The sequence below is a fragment of the Candoia aspera genome, chromosome 4, assembly GCF_035149785.1.
Source record: "Candoia aspera isolate rCanAsp1 chromosome 4, rCanAsp1.hap2, whole genome shotgun sequence".
In the NCBI taxonomy this organism is placed as follows: Eukaryota; Metazoa; Chordata; class Lepidosauria; order Squamata; family Boidae; genus Candoia; species Candoia aspera.
Window position 1 is genome coordinate 88,561,927 of NC_086156.1, and position 23,366 is coordinate 88,585,292.

Genomic DNA, 23,366 nt, shown 5'->3' on the forward strand with positions numbered 1-23,366 from the left:
TAAACCGTCTTAATCCATTTGTGAACAAAAGTTACAATACCAAACTCTGAATCTTGTTAGAAGAAGTAGAAGGAGAAGAAGAATCACCTTGGCCAGCCATGGTAACTTTTCTTTGATGTTATTCTTGACTCACCAAACTCAAATGAGAAGTTGTTTTTAGCAAGCAAATATAAAGTCTTTAAACAAATCCTCTGATATTTATACTCTTTGATTTCATGGAATGCTTTATTAATCCTGCCAAACAGCACCTTTAACTAAGCATTAACTAAAATAACTTCTTCATCATGTTCTTAGAATGTTTTAGATGTACAGTACACATCCAAATATTATTGTGTACAGTACACAATAATATTGGTCTTATTTTGATTCTTTGAATTGGGCACATAATAAGAAAGGTACAAGGAATACTAAAGAATAGAACATGACTTTAATTTGAAAAAAAAGAAGAGGTTTTTCCCTTGGGCAAGCAAATTTTAGCAACTCTAATTTCAAAATGAATTTAATTATCACAAAGGAAATAATTCTTAATGCTGAATTGCTTAACATTTCTTCTGCAAATTGTTAAACATATCTGTCTTGGTTTTATTCCATTTCTCATCTTTTCAACTACTTCATCTCATTCTAGATCAGTTTCCAGTACTGATATGATTTTTCATGGTTGTTTATTTGCATGTTTATTCACAATCATTTGTATGCAGCCTCCATACTAATATTTTTTTTAAAGAGACATTCCATAGACATTTTTCTCAATATATGAAATATTTTAATATATAGTATGTTCTTTGTTCGAAATCAAGCATGGTGGTGGAAGGAAGGTCCCCTGTGCAAGCACCGAGTCATGTCTGACCCTTTGGGGGGATGCAGCTTTTGCAATGTTTTCTTGGCAGACTATAGAGTGGGGTGGTTTGCCATTGCCTTCCCCAGTCATCACCTTCCCCAGCAAGCTGGGTACTCATTTTACCAACCTTGGAAGGATGGAAGGCTGAGTTGACCTGAGCCGGCTACCCAAGAATCCAGCTTTTGCTGGGATCGAACCCGGGTTGTGGGGAGAGTTTCAGTTGCAAAGCTGCCGCCTACCACTCTGCGCCACACGAGGCTTGAAATCAAGCATAATATACATTTATTCTGTCTTAGGGTGAATAGTTTTGCAATCTTCTTTTCTTAACCTACCTACTCATATACTAAAAATATCCTGGCTTTATTACTAACATGCTCTCCATGTAACCGCTTTAAAGATGGTCCAGAAACTTTAACTGGTGAGGAATGCAGCTGCTTGAATGTTGATATGGAATGAAACTGTCAGATTATATGATCCATATACTACATCATCACTAGGTTACTTGTATCTTTCCAAGTTCAGTCCAAAATGCTAATTTTCACCTTTCAAATAGAAACAAAAGAACAAATGCAACCTTCAGAAGCTTTTGGTGTAGCTCTTAGAGACCTTCATGTGTTCTTACCAAATTGGTATGTTTAATATGACAGAAGGGGAAAATAAATATATGATGTATTTTCTCACATTTAATTAAATGTAAATAAAATGAATTTTAATTTAGCTTTTTTCCAAAATCTATTCCCTTCTTCTGATGAAGGCCACATACTTCTCTAATCTTAAGGAAAAATATTTACTCCTGCTTAAATCTATACTTATTTATTTAATAAGGCCACCCAATTCATAGGATTCTGGACAGCATACAGTGAAAACTGTAAATTAAAATCAAAATAGGTGCTGAAAACAGAAAATACATACACCTTCAAGGCAGTCACATCTTCTTATCTGATAGCCTGAGGAAAGAGCCAGATCTTCAAAGATGTTTGAAGGACAGCAGAGTTGGGGGAGCATGAGACTCTTGAGGAATGCTATTCTAGAAGGCAGGTCCCATAGCAGAGAAGGAAGACTTCCTGAGACCCATCAGTAGACATTGTTCCATGGATGGGATTCAGAGTGTCCCCACTCTGCTGGGTCTTACAGGACGGGCAAAAATGAAGTTGCTTGAACAACCATCCTCATCCCAACCAACTTCTAAAGATCATACTAAATGGTCTGGAATGAAGTCCCTTCTCTATTGAGTGTTGCATGACTGACCAAGCAAAAGGAATAAATGTTTACTTTGTAGTAACTTCTGTAAAAAATCACTGGAAGAAACATTAACAATCTCAGATATGCAGATGATACCACTTTGATGGCTGAAAGCGAAGAGGAACTGAGGAGCCTTATGATGAAGGTGAAAGAAGAAAGTGCAAAAGCTGGCTTGCAGCTAAACCTCAGAAAAACCAAGATTATGGCAACCAGCTTGATTGATAACTGGCAAATAGAGGGAGAAAATGTAGAAGCAGTGAAAGACTTTGTATTTCTAGGTGCAAAGATTACTGCAGATGCTGACTGCAGTCAGGAAATCAGAAGACGCTTAATCCTTGGGAGAAGAGCAATGACAAATCTCGATAAAATAGTTAAGAGCAGAGACATCACACTGACAACAAAGGTCCGCATAGTTAAAGCAATGGTGTTCCCCATAGTAACATATGGCTGCGAGAGCTGGACCATAAGGAAGGCTGAGAGAAGGAAGATCGATGCTTTGGAACTGTGGTGTTGGAGGAAAATTGTGAGAGTGCCTTGGACTGCAAGAAGATCCAACCAGTCCATCCTCCAGGAAATCAAGCCAGACCGCTCACTTGAGGGAATGATATTAAAGGCAAAACTGAAATACTTTGGCCACATAATGAGAAGACAGGACAGCCTGGAGAAGATGTTGATGCTAGGGAGAGTGGAAGGCAAAAGGAAGAGGGGGTGACCAAGGGCAAGGTCGATGGATGATAATCTAGAGGTGGCGGACTCGTCCCTGGGGGAGCTGGGGGTGTTGATGACCGACAGGAAGCTCTGGCGTGGGCTGGTCCACGAAGTCACAAAGAGTCGGAAGCGACTAAACGAATAAACAACAACAGTGGTCAATTGGATTGTTGCAGCAGAGATATATTTATCTAAGAAGGCACTAGAGTCATAGTCATTGGTCCTTACCCAAGGAGGTTGTCAGAAAGTGACTGTGATTATAGCTTTGTTAATACAGGAAGGGGTTAGGCAAGTGGGAATAGGATTGCCTTAACTCTGAACCCCCTGGCCATGTTTCCTCTATTAACTTTGCTTGGGAGGAAAGGAAGAGAGTTTATGTCTGTCTGCCCTGGCATACATATGTGCCTGCATATTAATAAGAATGTACAATTCCTGATTCACTACCCAGCAACACACATGCTTTCCAAATGGAAAAGCTTGCCTGCTTAAATACAGACTTTTCAATGGAAACCTCTGTGGCACTTGGTACGAAGCCACATATATTAAAAAGAAAAGATTTACTTTTTAAATACCTTGCCCCCAGGAAATCATGCACCTGCAAGTGGGTGCTGTTATTTACTGAATCAAAGTTGGATTCCTTTAGGAATGAAGCCCAATTCTCTGGCCAGCAGTGCTTACCCACAATTGTATCATTGTATGTATTGTATCAGTTTGTGGGAAACATTTAAAAAGCAGATTGTTATCCTTGATTATTAATACTTTGTTCACTTCTGCAATGGAGATATGTTTCTAGTGTCCCTGCATCTTCCATTCTTACTTAGGTACTTACTTACCTGGGTGTAGGCACGTTCTTTTCAGGAACTGGTGTCCAAAATGAAGTTTGAGTTTACTTTTCTTTGAACCTCCCAGTAGCAGTCTATGTCCTCAATATCAAAAGCACAGAGAGAAGAGCTAGGGACACTGCAATATGACTTTCCAAAAATAATTATCATCTTAGAAGTTACACGCATATCTTTGGGAAAACATTGTAAATAACAATATCTCTATCACAAGGCTCAGGCTCTGTCCCTCTCCCTTGGTAGTACTAATAATGAATTGCTACTTTCATGATAGCTGTCTGAAACTTGATTTGAATACTGGTAGGTCTGTACCTATTGTCTGATCACAAGAAAAGCTGAGTAAAGTCAGATTTGGGTAGCATTTGGATGGGAAATCATCAAGAAATTCAGGGCTATAGCCTAGACAGAGAATAGAGGCATCTCAGAAGAAAGCAATCACAATCTAATTCTATACTGTTTTCAAGAAAGTTGCATGTCTATATTCAGCAAATCCTTTGGGATCATGTTTGACTCAAAAATTTTATCTAAGGCTGGCCAGATTACACTTTTCCATACAGGCACTGAAAATCCTTCCTACCGTCACTGATTGCTTCCAAAAGAGCAAAGTGATTTTGAAGATCTGTAGATCTACCCCAAATGCTGTACATTTCTTCCAACTCAAATAATAAATTAGTGGATTATTAAATCACTGCCTATTTTCTGCATGTAAATTCCTAATAGAAAGTGCTGTGGCATATTGAAAAACAAAACAAAACAAAACAGAATGAAAGAACACAAAAACAAAAAGAAAACAGGAGTGTTAAAATGGTGTGAGGAAGTGAGGGGACATTATAGTGTGGACAGTCACTTTAGTTTACACAATCGCTTCCAAAACTCTGCTCACTCACAGCAGGCAAACTGGAACATGTAATGATGTCCCCTGGTATTTCCTTTGTTGCTTTATTTCTACTCATCAAGCTCTACTGTTCTTTAGGTAATTGCCTAATCTTATTATGGAAATTAAAGTTCAAACACACCAAACACCATCCACAACTGTCTTAGAATGTTACATTTAAGAACTTACCATTAGTATAAATATCACTTCGGGAACCACAACTATAATGATAAAGCTTTGGCTACTGAACATTCTTTGGATACAGTGGAAAGAAGGTGACAATGAATTGGTTCAAAGATCAACAGAGTTAATCTTCACTAGTTGAAAGGCATTCATTCCAAACTTAGATCCCTCTTCTTAGAGATCTGAAGCTGTGGATTGCTCTTGGACATATTTATCATAGGGTTAGGGACTAGTTCCCATGCTCTCTGGTGTATGATCATGATTAATTATTATTTTTACTTTTAAATTGAGGAATCTATAAAGAATTGGTACAAGGTTTTAAGTTCACTTTAAAACAGAAAAACAAAACAAACACTCTTGTTGTGGTTGAAGCTGGTCAGGAAGATGTACTACAGAATGACCTCTTGAAATTATTGCTGTAGGCCATCAACTCATATATGTCATGCCCGAATATAGTGTTTATTACATACTATAATAAGACATTTAATAGTATATCATGCTTCTATTTCCAAGAATTATATTCCATTTATTTCATTATGAGCACATAGACAATAAATAAAGATCAAACCATCCTCAATAGATTATCTATTCAAGGGAGTAATTGCAAAAATTATATTCTGACCAAAAACAGGTGTAATATCTGAAATTGCCAGAAGGTGGAAGCTTGGGTCACTAGGAATTACACAGGTCAGTCTTGCTTTCGGGAAACAAGTCCATTCATTTTCTGGAAATGCCTCATTTCCACCAATATCATTTTACAGACTGGAGCTACTCTGGATATAATTACCTACAGAGGAGGAAGATTATAAAGATAGTAAAAAAAAAAATTGTAACCAACGGGACCTTTATACAATTTCCCTTTTTTTAGGAAAAGAAAGAAGTGACAAAGCATGGGGAAGCTATTTAAAAGGATATGTTTACGTTTCCTAGAATGTGATTATAAAGATGATATAATGCTACATTCCTACCAGTCTTTCACATGAGGGCAAGCTTTATTTCTGTATGCAGTAACTATGATATTGCAAGGACACAGCTGATTTTGGAGTCTAAGAAAAAAAAATCATCCTTTTACTTTTTTCCACAGTTTCATATACTATGGATTCTTCCCGAAAGAAGAAATAGACATAGCTGCCATAATTAAATCCATGAACAAGGGAAGGTTCTGCAAATAAGCCAGGATGTTTGGGTCAAAATACATAACACTGAAAAATTAATAAGTTTAACAAAACAGGAAAGAATACCGCATAATACAAAGTTGTTGACAGAGTTCACAAAGAGTTATTTTTCATTAAGAACTTGGAAGCCTTGCTTTGTTCTTAATTAACAGTGAAACAGTTGTGGTAATGTCTTAGTATGTTAGTGAATATCTATATATAGTATCTGTCCTGCCAGCTAGCTAGCTAGCTTGCTTATTCCAGGCTGATGTGGCAACTTTTAACCTATGCTTAGAGGTTAACAGTATTGATGTATTGATATGATTGATGTAATTGATTAGATTAACATCCCAAATTACTAGTAAAATAACTCATTTAACTTCCTTGTTGATCTTGAAGGGAAAGTGACCTTATTTTTAAGTAACTGAATTTTGTATCAGACATAGAATCCTGATCATTGTGTTTTTGTATATGTGTATCTGTTGGAGGATAAACAAACAAACAGAGTTGCATCTCCATGATCCGCCCTTTGAAAGAATAGCAGTCTGGATAGGATGCCTTTATCTCCACAGATTGTGTTTTATCATACTATATATGGCTGAACTCCTTCTTTGCTTCCTGTCCCTTCTCTCTGTTGGTCTGCATGTTTAGCTAGCTTGTCTGAAGGAGAGGTGTACTTACATAGATCTTAATAAAGTCTGAGCCCTCACTGTGCCTGTAGAGGGTATTATCTGCTAAAAACAAATGCTAAACTAGAGTGCTAATCTAGTTTAGCATGGCATAGTATGCCCACAATAAAAAAAAACACACATTTATATCTCAGAGCTTGTAAAATATTTGTTTAACAGGTTTATCTGAACCACATATAAGAAACACCTGAACTGTCTGTTTCTGATAGCTGAGGTGATTTCAACATGAATTTCCTGTTTATACACTTCCTAATCTGGTATGTACTCAATATTTCATATCTGTGTAATATGTACTTAATATTTCATATCTCATGGATGACAGATACTGTATTTGTGAACAATTAACCTGAGATAATGCCATTTACCTGAAGGAATACCTTCTCCTATATGTACATATTGACGTTCAATGAGAGATATTGTTTTCCAATCTTCCCCTCTAGTTGAAATGTCCAGATGATGAATAGCCTATTTCTGTCCCAAATAAAGATTCTTTCCCATATCTGTTCTCTCTCCCCCTACACCCCCCCCCCAAAAAAAAAAAAAGATTGGGTAGGCAAGTGTTTTGGGTTAGTGGACATATCTGGAATGTTGAGAGCAGACTGAGGGTATTCTCATAAAACAGCAGCCACAAGAAGATTACCTGATCAGAACATGACTATCAGGAAGGACTATACTTGTAAGATTGATCCCTGCCACACCTTCTTGCTCCCACACCAATGTTCCAAGAATGATTATGCATGGCTTAAGTGCATTGTTGAAAATGAAGATGATGCTAGGGATTGACACTTTCTCTGCAAGATTCATTTATTTAAAGTTTAGAAGAAACTAAATAAAAATAAATTATGGTAGGCATAAATCATAGTGAGAGGTCCATGGGTGCATAGAAGGCCATGGATATTGTTACTAGCACCCCCCAAAAAAGTCCTACCTCCACAGAAGTTTTAACCAAGCATCAAGTAAAAGATTTTCATCATGTTCCTATAATATTTTTGATACATAATAATATTGGTCCTCTCATCTATCTTAACAATCTGTACTGGGCACAAAATATGAAAAGTACAATGTCTACCAAAGAAAAATGATTGAACTTGATTGAGTGAGAGAAAGAGAAAACATTTTATGTCCTGAGCTTTATATAATTGCCTTGAGTGTGGATCCCACCTTTTGATTAGATACATTTTAATCACCCTTTGAAATTAAGAGTGCCTTGCCCTTATCACGACATTATATCTACATTTCAGGTTTTATATTTTCTGCTCTAAATGATATATTTCTCATCTGAATGAATTTCTATGAGCATCATCTTCATCAGATCTACTGAAAACATATAGAAAAACAATTTCAAATCTCTCTGCTGGCATTAATATTACTTTTCACTAAGACACAGTTTGCAGTCCAATAATTACATAATAATACTTAGTGATAGTTTACATCTGTATAAATCTAATAAAACTGACTAGAGTTGCTCACCTAGAAAAAAAGATCTACTTATTAAAATCCTAGACTTGACTATCAGTTTAGTCATCACTGATGGTGCTAATTTAAGTTTGTCTTTGATAAAGATTTTTATCAGCTATGTGGCAAGCAGATATAATGTGATCCTGTTTGTGGAGAGAACAGCTATGTCTACCAAATTATCCTGCTGTGGATGGATAGACATTTTTTCTTTCTTTTTAAAAATCTAATAATAATAATAATAATAATAACCAGAATTTGCAATTTTTTTCAAGAAAGAATGGAAGGAATTTGAGTTGTTGTTGTTGTTTTTAATGACCAAGTATGAGAGAGAGTGAAATGGACAGATTCATTGACCTGTAATTTCAGTACTCATCTTATCTCATTATAAACATTTAACATTTTTGTAAGTAATTGGTCAGCTTTTATCTCACATAGCTGTTTTTATTTGGAACATAATATTCTTAATTTGACTGAAATGTAGCATAAACAGTACTGGAATCAGCAGTTAATTTGATGTAGGTCCTTTTAAGGAAATCTTACCAAATGGACTGCTTTATTGACAGTTCTATATAGAGCCTCCTTGACTTCCCTATTTCTCAGGCTGTATATCAGAGGATTGACCATAGGTGTTAAGATAGTGTAAAAGAGAGAGAAGATCCTATGAAGTTCCTTCAGGGTGTCGTTTTTGGGAACTACATAGACAATAATCAGAGATCCAAAAAACAGGGTCACTACAATGAGATGGGAGGAGCAAGTAGAGAAAGCCTTCTGCTTCATGGCTTTGGACTGGATCTGGAGAATATTAAGGATGATATATGCATACGAAATCACAGTAAGTAGGAATGGGAGTGTTGTGTCCATTGAGGCCAGGATGAAAGTGACAAGCTCCACCTTGTGAGTATTGCTGCATGCAAGTTTTATCACTGGGCCCAGATCACAAAAGAAGTGTTCAATTTCATTTGGGCCACAAAATGACAGCTGCAGAACTTGGGATGTTATTATGGTATTAGTTAGCAAACCCCTCATCCATGAGCCAGCAATAAGCCAGATGCAGAGCCTGCCATTCATGAAAGATTTGTAGCGCAGAGGTTTGCATATGGCCAAATATCGATCATAGGACATTGCAGCCAGGAGATAACATTCTGTAGATGCTAAGGATCCAAAGAAATAGTACTGTAAAAGGCAGCCATTAACAGAAATGACTCTATTCCCAGTCAGGAGATTGAATAACATCCTGGGCAGCAGAGTGGATGTATAACAGATCTCCAGGCAAGAGAGGTTTCCTAGGAAGAAATACATAGGAGTATGGAGGTGAAAGTCGGATGCAACTAGCACAATGAGGAGGAGATTCCCAGCCATGGTGATCATGTAGATGGCTAAAAAGGCCAGGAAGAGAAGATTATGAAGTTCTGGATGATCAGCAAATCCAAGGAGAATGAAGCTTGCAATGGTGGTCTGATTTGTTATGTTTTCTATTTGCTATGAGAAATAAATGATTTTAAGCAAGAATTATAATTTTATACACAGGTAGACTATATTAATTTTTAATTTCAGGCAACAGATCCAATTATATACTTGCAATTCAGGTGAAACCAATTATAATCATCGATTTTAACTGATTTCACATTTCCAAAGAGAAGAAAAGCCACCGGAGGAAATCTATGTAATTAAATTTTTAAGGAAATCTTTCTTGAAATATGAATTTAGAAAACAATTCTGCATAGCATATAGTTTGTTCAGCATAATGCATTTGTTTGCTCTAGGATTATTAACATAGTTTTGTATATAATTATAAATAGTTAATTGTTATGTTAAATATCATAGAAGTACTAGGAGAAGTGTAGACACTTCTGTTCTTGCCTATTTATCTTTTTGTTTAATCTTAAATCTATTAACATTTTAATGTTGCAACACAAAACCAAATGCATACCTTAGCCTGTAGAAAATTCCTAGGACTTGATTGCACAAAAAATCCTCCCTGATGCACATACCATGCTTCCAATTTCACAACACTGTATCATTCTCACATAGAATGAGAAAAAAACAAACACAAAGGCAGAAATTTGCAAGTAGCCACTTAGCTGTCGCCATTTCCCACAAAACACAATTCAAAGATGGCTAAATGTTTTGTTAAAATTAAATAATGCATCTCTGAGCAAAGATAGACTTGTCTACTCTTGCCCACTTTTCACATTTTGCCCAATCTTCTCATATTTTGATTTTTTTCAATGTGAAATAGAATAAGGCCCTTGGACAAGGCCCTTGGTTTATGTACTAAGTATAGCCAATATAAATTCTTCACTGATACACAGTCCTCGGTGCTTTCAAATGTATAATATTCTGTCACTGTTACAGAGATTGGGATAATATAGTTAAGGGAGAGAGATTGTTAGTAGCCAGACAGATGTCAATATTTTTCAGAGTATCATTCACAGAAGGCATTTCAGGAAAAAAATGAATTACAACAAACCTACTCTTCCTTCCAAATACCTATGAGGAATCATAGTCAGTATACTTCTGATTGCAAGTATGCTCTGACAGCCAGTAACTATTGGAAAGTTTAAAAAAGAGAAGCTGATGAATGAATGAATGAATGAATGAATGAATGAATGAATAAATAAATAAATAAATAAAATCAGATTTCTACTCACAAGACCTCCTCAAAATTTAAATAAAACTCCTCAGAGAGGAATTTGTGGCTATGTCTTAATTTATACAGTGAATTATTAAACTGTGAACTGGATGAGAAAATCTCCCATCCATATTTAGATAAAAACTGGGCAATATGTAATCTAGGGAAGTTGCTGAATTATAATTTAACTACAAACATTAATCATGAGAGTGATAAATTATAATCTCATAATAATATTGAATCTGCTCCTTTAGTGGCAATCTTTATGTAGCTGAAAGCTAAACATTTTATTTACTTATTTATTAATTTATTTATTCCTTCAGTTTACATGCTGGCTCCATTTCAGAAGGCTCCAAGGGGAAACATCAACGCCCCAGGAAGGATAGCATCACTCTGTGGCATTTGGACAATTTTACACTATCAGAAGAACTAAGAGAAAGTCATAAAGAGTGTCAAATTTAATCAGAGAAAAACACACAAAGACAATTAATAATCACCATGCTCAGGGGCCACAATTGTTGGGTGTGCAATGGATTGTGCAGTGACAGGTGTGGGCAGTTTGAATGGGAAGCTAAGTGCTAGCTCTCTACATCCCTGTTATAAAATATATGAATAGGTATCAGCTCCTGGATTACATATTTAAAAAGCTGTAAAATATAATGTCTCTTCTTTCACCAGAGAGATTATGTTTTACTTCAATTTACTTCAAATTATGCAGGCTGAATCTGTGCATAATTTTTAAAGGGATGTGCTGTTCTAGAGCTTTAATTTGTGAGGGAAATATGCATTCAGTCTGAAACCTCCATAACTTCTCATCTGAGAAATCCAGTTTTAGAATCTGACACTTTTTTTGTTTAATGTTCACAATACCGCTCAAAAATAACTCACCTTTTCACTTCTCTTCAGCACGGTTGTTCTGAGCAGTGATGAGAGAGATGTGTGACTATGAGGAAGAGACTCAACCATCTCTTTCCTTGCCTGGGTTCCCAGAACCTTTCTCTGGATATCCACATCTGCAGTAGCAGAGACCCAGAGGGAGAAATTAAAACAGCTCACTGAATATCCAGGGGGGGAATCAGTGGGTGCCTTGTCCTCTCTCTGGACCCTCTAAACTTCTTCCTTCAAGCTTCAGCATTCATTAAGGGGAATAAAAATGCCAAAACTTTCTGTTTTTCCTTATATTCTTAGTTCTTTGCAGAACATTTAGTTTTGATTTAAAAATAAAGAAATCTGCCTGGAAATGTTGAGATTTACTACATCTATATCAGCTATATGTATTTGAATCCCCAATGAAGGGCTTCAGACAGCAGGCCATTTTGTATGTCCTTCCATTTATGTTTTCAGAGGTGTTTGTTTGTCTGTTTGTTTGTAAAATGGATCTCAACATCCCATAATATGTTTACCCATGGATTATTTCTTTTATGTTTCTTCAGCATTTTGAGCCCCAGTTGGAGGTATTTCTGAACTGGATATATAAATTTGGGATGACTGTATCCCTCACTCTTCCCATCTGTGTGTAGCTTTGCCTTTTTATTCTCTCTATCATATCAATATGCATAAGGCATACTTAATTCATAAAGGCCTTCAGAGGCTTCATTTCCAGGAATGTATCAATCTCAAAAGTAAAGAAAACTCCAAGAGTCATATATGTGTCTCCAGATGGAGGATGGAACGTGCATTTTGCTATTTGTTTTCAATACAGTCTCTCGATTATCAAAGAAGGGTTTCCATGTCACATGGGACTTTCAGCTGATATTATCAGAATATATGTATTGTATTGTATTGTATTGTATTGTATTGTATATATAGTATTATATTATGTTATATATATATAGTATATATAATATATTAGAGAGAGAGAGAGAGAACGAGACATCGACTTGCTGACTGATCCACCTGACACAAATCTACAGTGACAACATTGGGATGTCATTCAGACTGGAGAAGCTGGCTGAAAGTTAATTTTGCAATCAGAAATACCTTCTTACATGCATGCTTTTGTTTTCAGCCAGGGTTGTTCGATTGATCTTTCTGTGAACTGATATTTTCCTGTTTTATGCATTGTCTAGTATATTTATATAGGGTCTAGTTATACTGGTTTTAGTTTTATATTGATTTTTCCATTAGATATATCTGTTAAGGATTTGTTTGCCTATTATATATTCTTATAGCTTTGACTTTTTATTATTTTGGTAATTAGTACCTATTTTGGCAGTTTTAACTATGCTGTGGTTAGTTTAGTTCATTTCTCCCTCTTCATCATGTGATGATGATGATTTTACTTTTTATATTGCTTTATTCTATGTTGGTCTTTGGCCATAATAACATTTAAGTTTCAGATAGCCAAGATAGCTTTCTTTCTTTTTTTTAAAGAAGACCAGCCCTTCCAGCAATAGTAGACAATTTGCAGTGTGGAGGCTTCTTTCTTCCTGGAATGGCCATTTGACCATAAAACAATCAATGCAGAGTTAATTTGCCCTCTCACTATTGAGTCTAGCCTCTGTATTTTTAGCAAACATTACTAGGAAAATTAATAGGATTGATATCTATCTTCTAAAAGCAAATATATAAAGCAACTTATTAGCATGTTTATGATGCTAAATCAGGATGTTTTCCCTCCAAACTTTCATGGCCTCATTCAGAAGCCACAAAAAGGAACATATTGACAAATTTTGGTGTGCAGCAGACATTAATGATATCCTCTTTCCTTTTTTTCAAACAGAAAGTATTCTGTGGCTGAACACAGCAGGTGGCACATCTAGACTAAATTTGGCTGATCTCAAAAAATGCTAAGCAGGGGTCAGACCTCACTAGTATTTGAATAGAAGGCCACTAGGAAACCAAACAGGTATAAACTAGACTGGGAAGTTTAAAAAGTAATTTGGAAGAAGTCAATAACACTTCCATAAACTTTCCAAAAAAAGCTACATAGGTCTGGCCATGAAGTGACCAGTAGTCAGCCTCGACTTGAGGTAGATCTCACTTTGTTTCACAAGCTGACTTCAAGGGGGAAATGGGGAAAGTGAAGAATCAGCAGTTGTCCCTATGACAAAGTGGCAAACAGGTTTATGATTGTTCTGTGCTGACATGGTAAGATCATTCAGACACTAAGGGAGTCTTTCTCTTTAAAAGAAATGGTCAGTGGAAATGGTCAGCTTGGAAAACCATCTTCCACTCAGAACAATCTGGGAACAACATTGGGACTACAAGATTGTCCCCACATTTCTAAGGAATCCAATGGTGTTCTACAATTTTTTCCCCTGCCATCAACTTCAACTTCCCAAATCTCTCTGGTGCAATGTGATCTTTGGTGTGGTGGCCAGCTGCTGAAGCAGGAAAAAAAGGATGATTTAAAAAAGAAAATATTCTGAGCTTCCTTAAAACTATTTACCTCTAACAAACTCAGGGGATTGTTGGGAAGAAAAAGGAACATCCTTCTGTGGGTTTTTTAAAATATATTCGAGGATCCACACTGTAGTTTTAGTGTGAGTAACAACAGTTGAGAGAGCAAGAGAGAGAGAGAGAGAGAGAGAGAGAGAGAGAGAGAGAGAGAGAGAGAGGAAAACAATGTGCCACAAGGGGAATATATGAAGGAGGGATACATATTCCTCAAAGAGATTGTTCAGTCAACTGGGATTATGTCCTACAGGGCATATGTGTTGGTTTCTTAGAACGTACATTTGTATCACAGGTTTGAAACCCATGGTTATTAAATACGTATAAGTTAAATTCTTGTTTAGAGTTCCTACTGGGATTCAGCCAATATAAACACAGTCTCTAGCTGTATGGAGAAGCTTCCTAATTAACAAAACAGGTAATTTCCTTGCTAGGCTTTTATGCTGCTTTGTTTCACATGAACATTATTTATCATGATAGAATTGGCACATAAATCATGTTGTATTGAGTGAGAATGAGAGTGACTGCAAATCAGACTGGAACATATTTTAATTGATTGGTTCCATTTGGTTACCTATGAATAATTTTATCTGAATACAGTCAGACCAATTTCAAGTAAATTATAAATGCATATAATTGTGTTAAGTGTATGTAAGCTGGAGTTCTATATTTAGATACTATGTCAGGAATTGTTGGTTTCATAAATACTTTTCTTCCCATCTGAAGTTCCTCCAAGGTAAAAAAGGATATTCTACTGCAAATAATTTAATTTTAAGGTTTTGTGTAAACCCCCATAACATTAACAGAAACATTCTTTAGCACAATTTTTATTATATACAGAAAATAAATACTTGGCCTATAAAAACATATATTTCTAATGTAATTTGTCATGAGATAAGAGTTAGCATATATAAATATATTTCAGGTCATGAATCCTGATTTAGATTTGCTTAGTTCAGTAATTTTGGAGCATCTGCAAGACAAAATCACTCCGATCCGCTCCACGCTAGACTCCAAGCCTGAGGCAGGGTCTGTGGAGATACCAAGAGATCATACTTACCATGTTATCTGGGAGGAGTTTGATCCTGTTGGACCTCAGGAAGTGGACAGGATCCTCCGGACAGTAAATGCCACCACTTGCCAATTAGATACATGTCCCTCCTGGCTGGTGAAAGCAGCTTGGGAGGTGACATGTGGTTAGGTCCAGGCGATGGTTAATACATCCTTGAGGGAGGGGGTGTTTCCAGCTGCCTTTAAGGAGGCACTGGTGCAACCCCTCCTCAAGAAACCATTGTTGGACCCTACTGTACTGGATAATTTTCATCCAGTCTCCCACCTCCCCTTTTTGGGGAAGTGGTTGAGAAAGTGGTGTTATTACAACTCCAGAGGATTCTGGAGGAAACGGATTATATAGACCCCTTTCAGTCAGGTTTCAGGCCTGGATATGGGACAGAAACGGTACTGGTCACACTTATGGATGATCTCTGGCAGGAGCAGGATGGAGGCAGTGCATCCATCCTGGCTCTTCTTGACCTCTCAGCGGCTTTCAATACCATCAACCATGGTATCCTTTTGGGCCAGCTCAGGGAGTTGGGGGTGGGTGGCGTAGTTTTCTGCTGGTTCACCTCCTTCCTCCAGGGATGGCCCCAGTTGGTGGTGATAGTGGGGGAGAGATCTGACCCTCAACCTCTCCTCTGTGGGGTGCCGCAGGGTTCAGTTCTCTCGCCTCTCCTATTTAACATCTACATGAAACCACTGGGCGAGATCATCCATCACCACGGGATGAGGTATCATCAATATGCTGATGATACTCAATTATGTAAGGTAAGTGATGCTGTGACTGCCCTCTCTTGGTGCCTGGGGGCTGTAGGGGTCTGGATGTGGAACAACAGGCTTCAGCTGAACCCTGGTAAGACGAAGTGGCTGTGGGTTAAGGGTTCCTCCGTATCTGGGACTTTGTCATCTTTAGTTCTGGATGGGGTTGCACTTCCCCAGACAGACCTGGTGCTTAATCTGGGGGTCCTCATGGACTCACAGCTCCTGCTCAAAGAGCAGGTGGCAGCCGTGGCCAGAAGGGCCTTTGCACAGCTTCGTGTTGTGCACCGGTTGTGCCCTTTCCTGGATCGAGAAGCCCTTTGGACAGTCACTCATGACCTTGTTATCTCCCATATAGACTACTGCAATGCTCTCTACATGGGGCTACCCTTGAAGAGTATCCGGAAGCTTCAGCTGGTCCAGAATGCGGCCGCACAGGCTATTTTTGGTGCCCCTAGAAGGGTGCACATAACATCTTTGCTACGTGAACTGCATTGGATACCAGTTTACTTCCAGGTCCAATTCAAGGTGTTGGTTATCACCTTTAAAGCCCTACGTGGCATGGGACCGGGTTACCTGAGGGACTGCCTCTTCCCCGTATCATCAGCCTGTCCCACCCACTCATGCAGAGGAGGCATGCTGCGGACCCCGTCAATAAGAGAATTCCATCTGGCAGGGTCCAGGAGGTGGGCCTTCTCGGCAGTAGTACCTGCCCTTTGGAACTTCCTGCCCCTGGAGGTGAGATTATCCCGATCGCTTCTAGCTTTCCGGAGGAAGTTGAAGACCTGGCTCTGCCACCAGGCTTGGGGCAGGAAGGAGAATCGACATACTTGGGGTTGGCTGGTGCTTTAAAGTGCCCCTCCTACATAATGATTGAAGAGATCATAGCCATCTGGATTTTATGAGCTGGGGTAGTTAAGAAATTGTTTTTGTTTTAGTTTTAATGGGATTTTATTAGAATTTTATTGTATATTTATTTGAATTTTATTGTATATTTATTCTGTATTGTAAACAGCCCAGAGTCCCTCTGGTTGGAGGAGATGGGTGGTGACAAATGTGACAAATAAATAAATAAATAAATAAATTTGATCGTAATTATACCATATTATAGGCTTCATAATCAACAGTTTTGCCTGATATCTAAATTAAGCATACAGTGTAGTTGTGCTGGTGATCTTCATTGCAACAGCTCCTTCATATTTTAATAGTATGTTCACATATAAAATCTGCAGGTAAATAAGATGTACTGTATGTTCAAACTTCACTGTGTTAGCTAGGACTAATTTTTTTTAATATCTGTATTTAGAACTGTAGAATTCTGTTCCATACAGGAAGGAAGGAAGGAAGGAAGGAAGGAAGGAAGGAAGGAAGGAAGGAAGGAAGGAAGGAAGGAAGGAAGGAAGGAAGGAAGGAAGGAAGGAAGGAAGGAAGGAAGGAAGGAAGGAAGGAAGGAAGGAAGGAAGGAAGGAAGGAAGGAAGGAAGGAAGGAGAAATCTCCCCAAAAAATACTATGACATCCCTCTAAGATCATAATGGTTTATATCAGATATCTACTTTTTTAAAAAATCTTTGTTTTTTCTTTACATCTAGGGAAAAAAAATCATTTGTATGGAGAATTGCAGTGGAAAAATCAAACCATTGCAACAGAATTCGTCCTCCTCAGCTTTGGAGATGTCCCAGAATATCAGATTGCATTCTTTCTTCTTTTCCTAGTCATCTGTATTTTGATGATGACTGGAAAAATCTTCATTGTTGTCCTTGTTCTGATTGATCAGCACCTTCAAACCCCCATGTATCTTTTTTTTTGGCCAATTTATCTTGCTTAGAAACTTGCTATACTTCAACCATTCTGCCCAGAATGCTGGCTAGTTTCTGGACTGGGAAAAGGACAGTCCCTGTTCATGGATGCATCATGCAGTTTTGGGTATTTGGTTCTCTTCAGCAACTGAATGCTGCCTCCTTTCTGCAATATCTTATGATCGCTGAAATTTTAGGCCTCCCTAGGTTAGCAGAGCAAGTGGTTAAAAAGCCCATGAAAACTGATGACCTAGGGCTAGGTATTGCATCTGAAAGACATGGTGAGGAAACCTGAAAACTGATGACTTTACAACAAGTGGTTGCACAAGAAAAAATATCTTTTTGGGAAGGACATTTATGATGGGCTTGTGTTATTTCTTAAGAAATATATTTATTACTAAATACATTTATTCCAGCATGGCTTTAACATTGTTTCAACAGAAAACAGCACCCAAAAAAGAAAAGAAAAAAAAAGAAAAATTGCAGATGAAGTAAGAGTATTCAACAAAAAATTGACAGATGAATACTTTTTTGTTGGGTAGGGAATGACTGCAGTGAATGCAAGGTTGGGCTGAGGTGTGGTTTACTGCTCTATCCTTGCAGCTGTGGCTCCCCTCCCACTATCTACCCATGCAGCCATTTTGCTTTCTTCACGGGTTGGAGAATTGAGTGGAAGGACTGGCAAATCCATAGACTTCATGGACAGATGGACTTGGGTTGGGGGTAGGAGAGGGTGTTTCTTCCCCTGAATAGGGTCAGTTTCCCTGCCTACTGGTGGGTTGAGAGCTGGGGGGAGGGGGACTGATTGATCACCCTCAGAGTTATTTGATGCTGGTTGTGTGAGCTCCAACCAATCAACTGAGAGTGGATTGGTGGGAGGAGGATGAGAGTATAGGGTGGAGTGGCTGTTTCTCTGGAGCTGCTGAGTGCTAGTAGGAACAGAAGCACCCTGGGTTGATGGCCTGGAAGGAGGCTGTAACTGAAGGTGTGTCATGTCCCCCATTGCAATGCAATCATGCATCACAATGGGGAACATGCCTTTCCAGAAAAGGGAAGGAAGGAGGAAGAAATCATACTAATCCTTTAAATACTCAGATACAAATGCAATTAAAGGACAAAGGAGGCATACCTTTGCCCTGACCAGAGAAGCCATCATCATATCTCCCAGAAATCTCTGCATTACGCTGGGGGACACACCTGCGCCAGACATGGGAAGAAGACAGGAGATCAGCACTAATCCGCCTGATCGCCCATTGAGACCCCAGTATCACACCCCGATCACCCATCAAGACTCCGGATCTGGACTGTGGGACAATGGGGGGTGGAGAAGGGCCAGGTCCGCACCGCGGGTATTTACGGGATACCCCGCATGCCATGTGCTCATTCTTGTCTTTTTCCATGTATGCATTTTGTTCCCATTAAACCGGAATCCTTAGCCTATCTAAGTGAGTCCGTGTCTCTTTGGGAGCAAGGCAACCATCACATAAAGACGGGAATCGAAAAAAAAATTTTCCGCCAGCACCAATCCAGATCTCATCTGTGAGGGACCCAAATTGGCGATGGAAAGATGCAACCCACGAAGAGGTGGCTACCCGAGGACCGACGACGGGTCACCAGACTCCGCGGCACGAGCGATCGGTAAGAACCCTACTCTGAGATGGCATGAAATCCAGGAGGGTTCGGGATCAAGGAGGGTTTGGGATCAAGGACCGGGAGGAGCAGGACACTCGAAGCCACCAGAGAGTCGCAGGGTGAGTGGGTCACCCTGGATGAGATGGCGGGATCCCTACCTGGAACATTCGGGGCGTCTAAGAAGCCGCGGGACCAGCTGTCCCCAACGACCGCAGGAGCTGAGGGAAGGCGCCAGAGCGGATAGACTGAGGATGGCTTCCAGACAGATGAGTGGCTAAGCACAGTGGAATCGAGGCTGGAGTCGATCGAACAGCTGCTCCTGAGGTTGTCGGTCGAGTGGGAATCCCGAGGAAGGGGGGAGCCGGAACCGGGCACCAGAAGTTCATCACCCCCCCGTCCCATCCCTGAGATGTGACAACTGGGGCGAGGACAGAGATGGCAGGAAGCTGAGGCAATGCTGGGCAGAGGTCACCATGTAGAACCAGCCAGGAGGCCATCTCCCCCCCCCCTGGAGACGCGGCAGCTGGAAAAAGGCTGGAGCCGGCACGAGACGGAGGCAATGCCGCCCGAGCCTGGCTGAGGGAATCCCCACACCGAGACCAGAGAACTCCAGCAGCCCGAGGTACCCCCAGATGACCAGATGTGGTTTGGAGCCCACCGGGAGTGGGAGTGGAAGACCTTGGGGTCAAGTTCGACGGGGACCCAGCCACACTATCGTTCTTCCTCACGAACACAAAAAATTACATGGAGGAATATGGTCCATGTTTCCATTCGGAAAAGGGCAAAATCAATGCCATAGCAAACAAACTCAAAGCAAGGGCGGCTGACTGGTATGTCCAGCTATGCCAGGCAGATGCCCCAGAGCTTGATTACGTTGATGAGTTTCTCTGGATGCTGGATCTGCACTTCAGAGATCCTTTAGAGAAGGAGAGAGCAAACAGATCCCTAAGGGGAATCAGCCAAGGACAACGATCTGTGGCAGATTATGCCATGGAATTTCAAGCACTGGCTGGAAAGGTGGAGGACTGGTCGCAATCTACCCTAATTGAACGCTTCAAAGAGGGTCTGAATTTGAACGTGCTGAGGTGGGCATTATGCAGAGACGACCCAAACACTCTAATTGAGTGGATACGGCTGGCCAGTAAGGCGGAAAATGCCCAGGAAACCTTCCTGCAAGCCAAGAGGATGGCACAACAAGCAGTGATGGCAAAGGGGCCCTGAACCACTACAGGACTGGTAAGACCAGCACCCCAACCCTGGAGAGAGGAGAGGGAGCGACGGTTCACCAAGGGGCAGTGCCTTTGATGTGGGAAAGAGGACCACAAAGCAGCAGCCTGCCCGAAAACAAAGGCAGTTGACAGACCAAGAAAACCGCTGGGCAAACCACCCGCAGCACCCAAAAAGATGCCAGTGGCCAGTGGAGAGATCGGAGCAAAAGATCTACCTTACTCCATTGAAGAGGAGGAGAGCGACGAAGAAGAACCGGTGGGAAATGCCAGCCACCTGCCCTAAGAAGCGCCAGAGGGCAGGTGGAGGAGGAGAATGGGCGCAGCAACATCTGGGTGAGTGCCAACTGTCCCACCCTCTATGTCAAGGTGAAACTAAAGTCCAAGGTGAAGTCTATCGAAGTTTGGGCCCTAATCGACTCGGGCTGTTCCTGGTGCCTAATGCACCTGGACCTGGAGGCTGATTTAAAGCTCTGCTGCTATCCACTTCAGCGCCACATAGTATTTACCCAATTGGACAGTTCAGCAGCGGGAGGGGCCCGGTCACCCAATTCACCGAAGAAGTAGCGTTGCAGCTAGGCAGCCACCGGGAGAGACTGCAATTTGTCATGGCACCGGTGGGCCAGAGCTTAATCAACCTGGGCATCCTGTGGTTGGTACGAAGGAACCCATACATAAATTGGGAAACCAGGACAATCACGTTTACAGATGGCTTCTACCAAGCACCTACAGGGGATCAAGTTCCCCGTGCTGCAATGGGGAGGGTGGCATCTACAACAACACACCTGGAGGCAGCGGCCCTGGAAGGCTTGCCAGACAGGTACGCGGAGTTTGCAGATGTGTTTGGGGAGAAAGAAGCAGACAAACTCCCACCCCACAGAAAGACGGACTGTATGATAGAACTGGTCCCCAACACACCCTTGCCAAAGCCCAAAATTTATGCAATGACCCAGAAGGAACTGGCAGCATTGCGGGAGTTTGTGGACAAGAATTTAGCACGAGGCTTCATCGAGCCCGCAAACTCGCCAGTTGGAGCCCTAGTCCTGTTCAGAGAGAAAAAAGGACGGGACATTGAGACTCTGTACGGACTACCGCGGTTTGAATGCGGCTTCCATATCAAACAAATATCCTTTACCCCTTATCAAAGACATATTAGCACATCTGGCAAAGGGGAAAATATTCTCCAAACTGGACTTGCGAGAAGCCTATTTCCACATCCGCATACGGGAGGGGGATGAGTGGAAGACGGCTTTCAATTGCCCACTGGGGTCATTCCAATACAAAGTGTTACCGCTTGGTTTGGCAGGGGCACCAGGGGTATTTATGCAATTGATTAACAAGGTCTTGCACGACCACTTGTTCAAGGGGGTACTCATCTATTTAGATGATGTGTTGATATACTCTGAAACTGAAGAGGAGCACGAACGCCTGGTTAAGCAAGTGCTCAGGAAACTTCGCAAAGCAGAGCTATTTGCCAAGCTCTCTAAATGCGAGTTTCACAAATTGCAGATAGATTATCTGGGCTACAGAATCTCTGAGAGGGTCATCGAAATGGACCCTCGAAAAGTTCAGGCCATCCTGGCATGGGAGCGCCCACGCAGTAGGAGGCAACTACAAAGTTTCCTCGGATTTACAAAATTTTACAGGGGGTTCATCAAGGGACTAGCAGAAATCGTTTTGCCCCTAACTAATTTACTCCGCAGAAAGGGCTTGGGTGACACGTGCAAGGCACGAAACCCGGGAGTGCTTCTGAACTGGACGCCTGACTGCCAAAGGGCTTTTGATCAGCTCAAAAGCCTATTTACAGCAGAACTGGTTCTACAACACCCCGGCCCCACCAAGCCTTTTGTAGTCCAAGTGGATGCCTCCGATTTTTTGATTGGGGCACTCCTGCTTCAGCGGGATTTAAATGATCAGCTGAAGCCCTGCGCGTACCTCTCCCACAAATTCTCCGAGACAGAACAGAGATGGCATGTATGGGAGAAGGAGGCTTTTGCTGTCAAAGCTGCCTTAGAGGCATGGCAACACCTCCTGGAAGGGGCCACCTGCCCCTTTGAGGTCTGGATGGAAGCGCTCAGCACCTAGAAGCGCTCAGCACCCCGAAACACCTCAGCCCCAAGCAGGTATGCTGGGCGCAATTTTTCAGCTGCTTTGATTTTAAGCTGAAGTTCATACCGGGAAGGAAGAACTTCTTAGCCGACGCTCTCTCTAGGCGGCCCCAGGATTGGCATCCGACATTGTAGGTACTGTGTGGACTGACACACACCTGGGTTGCCAAGCTGTCACGTGCAGCCAAACTGGAATGCAACCCACCCCGGCACAACCACCTGCAAGGGGAGGGAGACGCATGTCAATTTCATCCCACTTGCAACAGCAGTTCACACAAGCCTTAAAAATGGATACATGGTTGCAAGCCAATCAACACAATGTTTCTTTTGCAAACAATTTGGCTTGGAAACAAAATAGCTTATACGTGCTGGAGCAATTGTGAGCTGAGGTTCTAAGACGCTCTCACGACGACAAAACGGCTGGGCACTTTCGGTTCGTAAAAACACTGCATCTGGTCAGGTGACAATTCTGGTGGCCTACTCTCAGGAGGGATGTAAAGGAATATGTCGCTGCTTGCCCCACATGTGCTATGGCCAAATGAAAAGTGGGGAAGCCCCAGGGACTATTGCAGCAGGTGGCAAGCCCCTCCCGCCCTTGGGAGGAAATCTCAATGGACTTTATTGTAGACTTGCCACCCAGCCAGAGAAAAACGGTCATCTGGGTGGTTAAAGACTACTTCTCTAAACAGGCACATTTTGTCCCATGCGCCTCCATTCCCTCTGCTCAACAGCTGGCACACCTCTTTTTAAATCACATCTATAAATTACACGGTAC

General features: G+C 40.8%; 1 protein-coding gene across 1 annotated transcript; it reads right to left on the reverse strand.

The window, feature by feature from the left end:
• Positions 1–3,843: 3,843 nt before the first annotated feature.
• Positions 3,844–11,583, reverse strand: LOC134496381 (olfactory receptor 10A7-like). The gene is made up of 3 exons (XM_063302113.1): positions 11,506–11,583; positions 8,538–9,464; positions 3,844–3,924 (listed from the first exon to the last, which is right to left on the reverse strand). The coding sequence occupies exons 1-3, from the start codon at positions 11,581–11,583 to the stop codon at positions 3,844–3,846; spliced, it is 1,086 nt and encodes a 361-aa protein (XP_063158183.1).
• Positions 11,584–23,366: the final 11,783 nt, after the last annotated feature.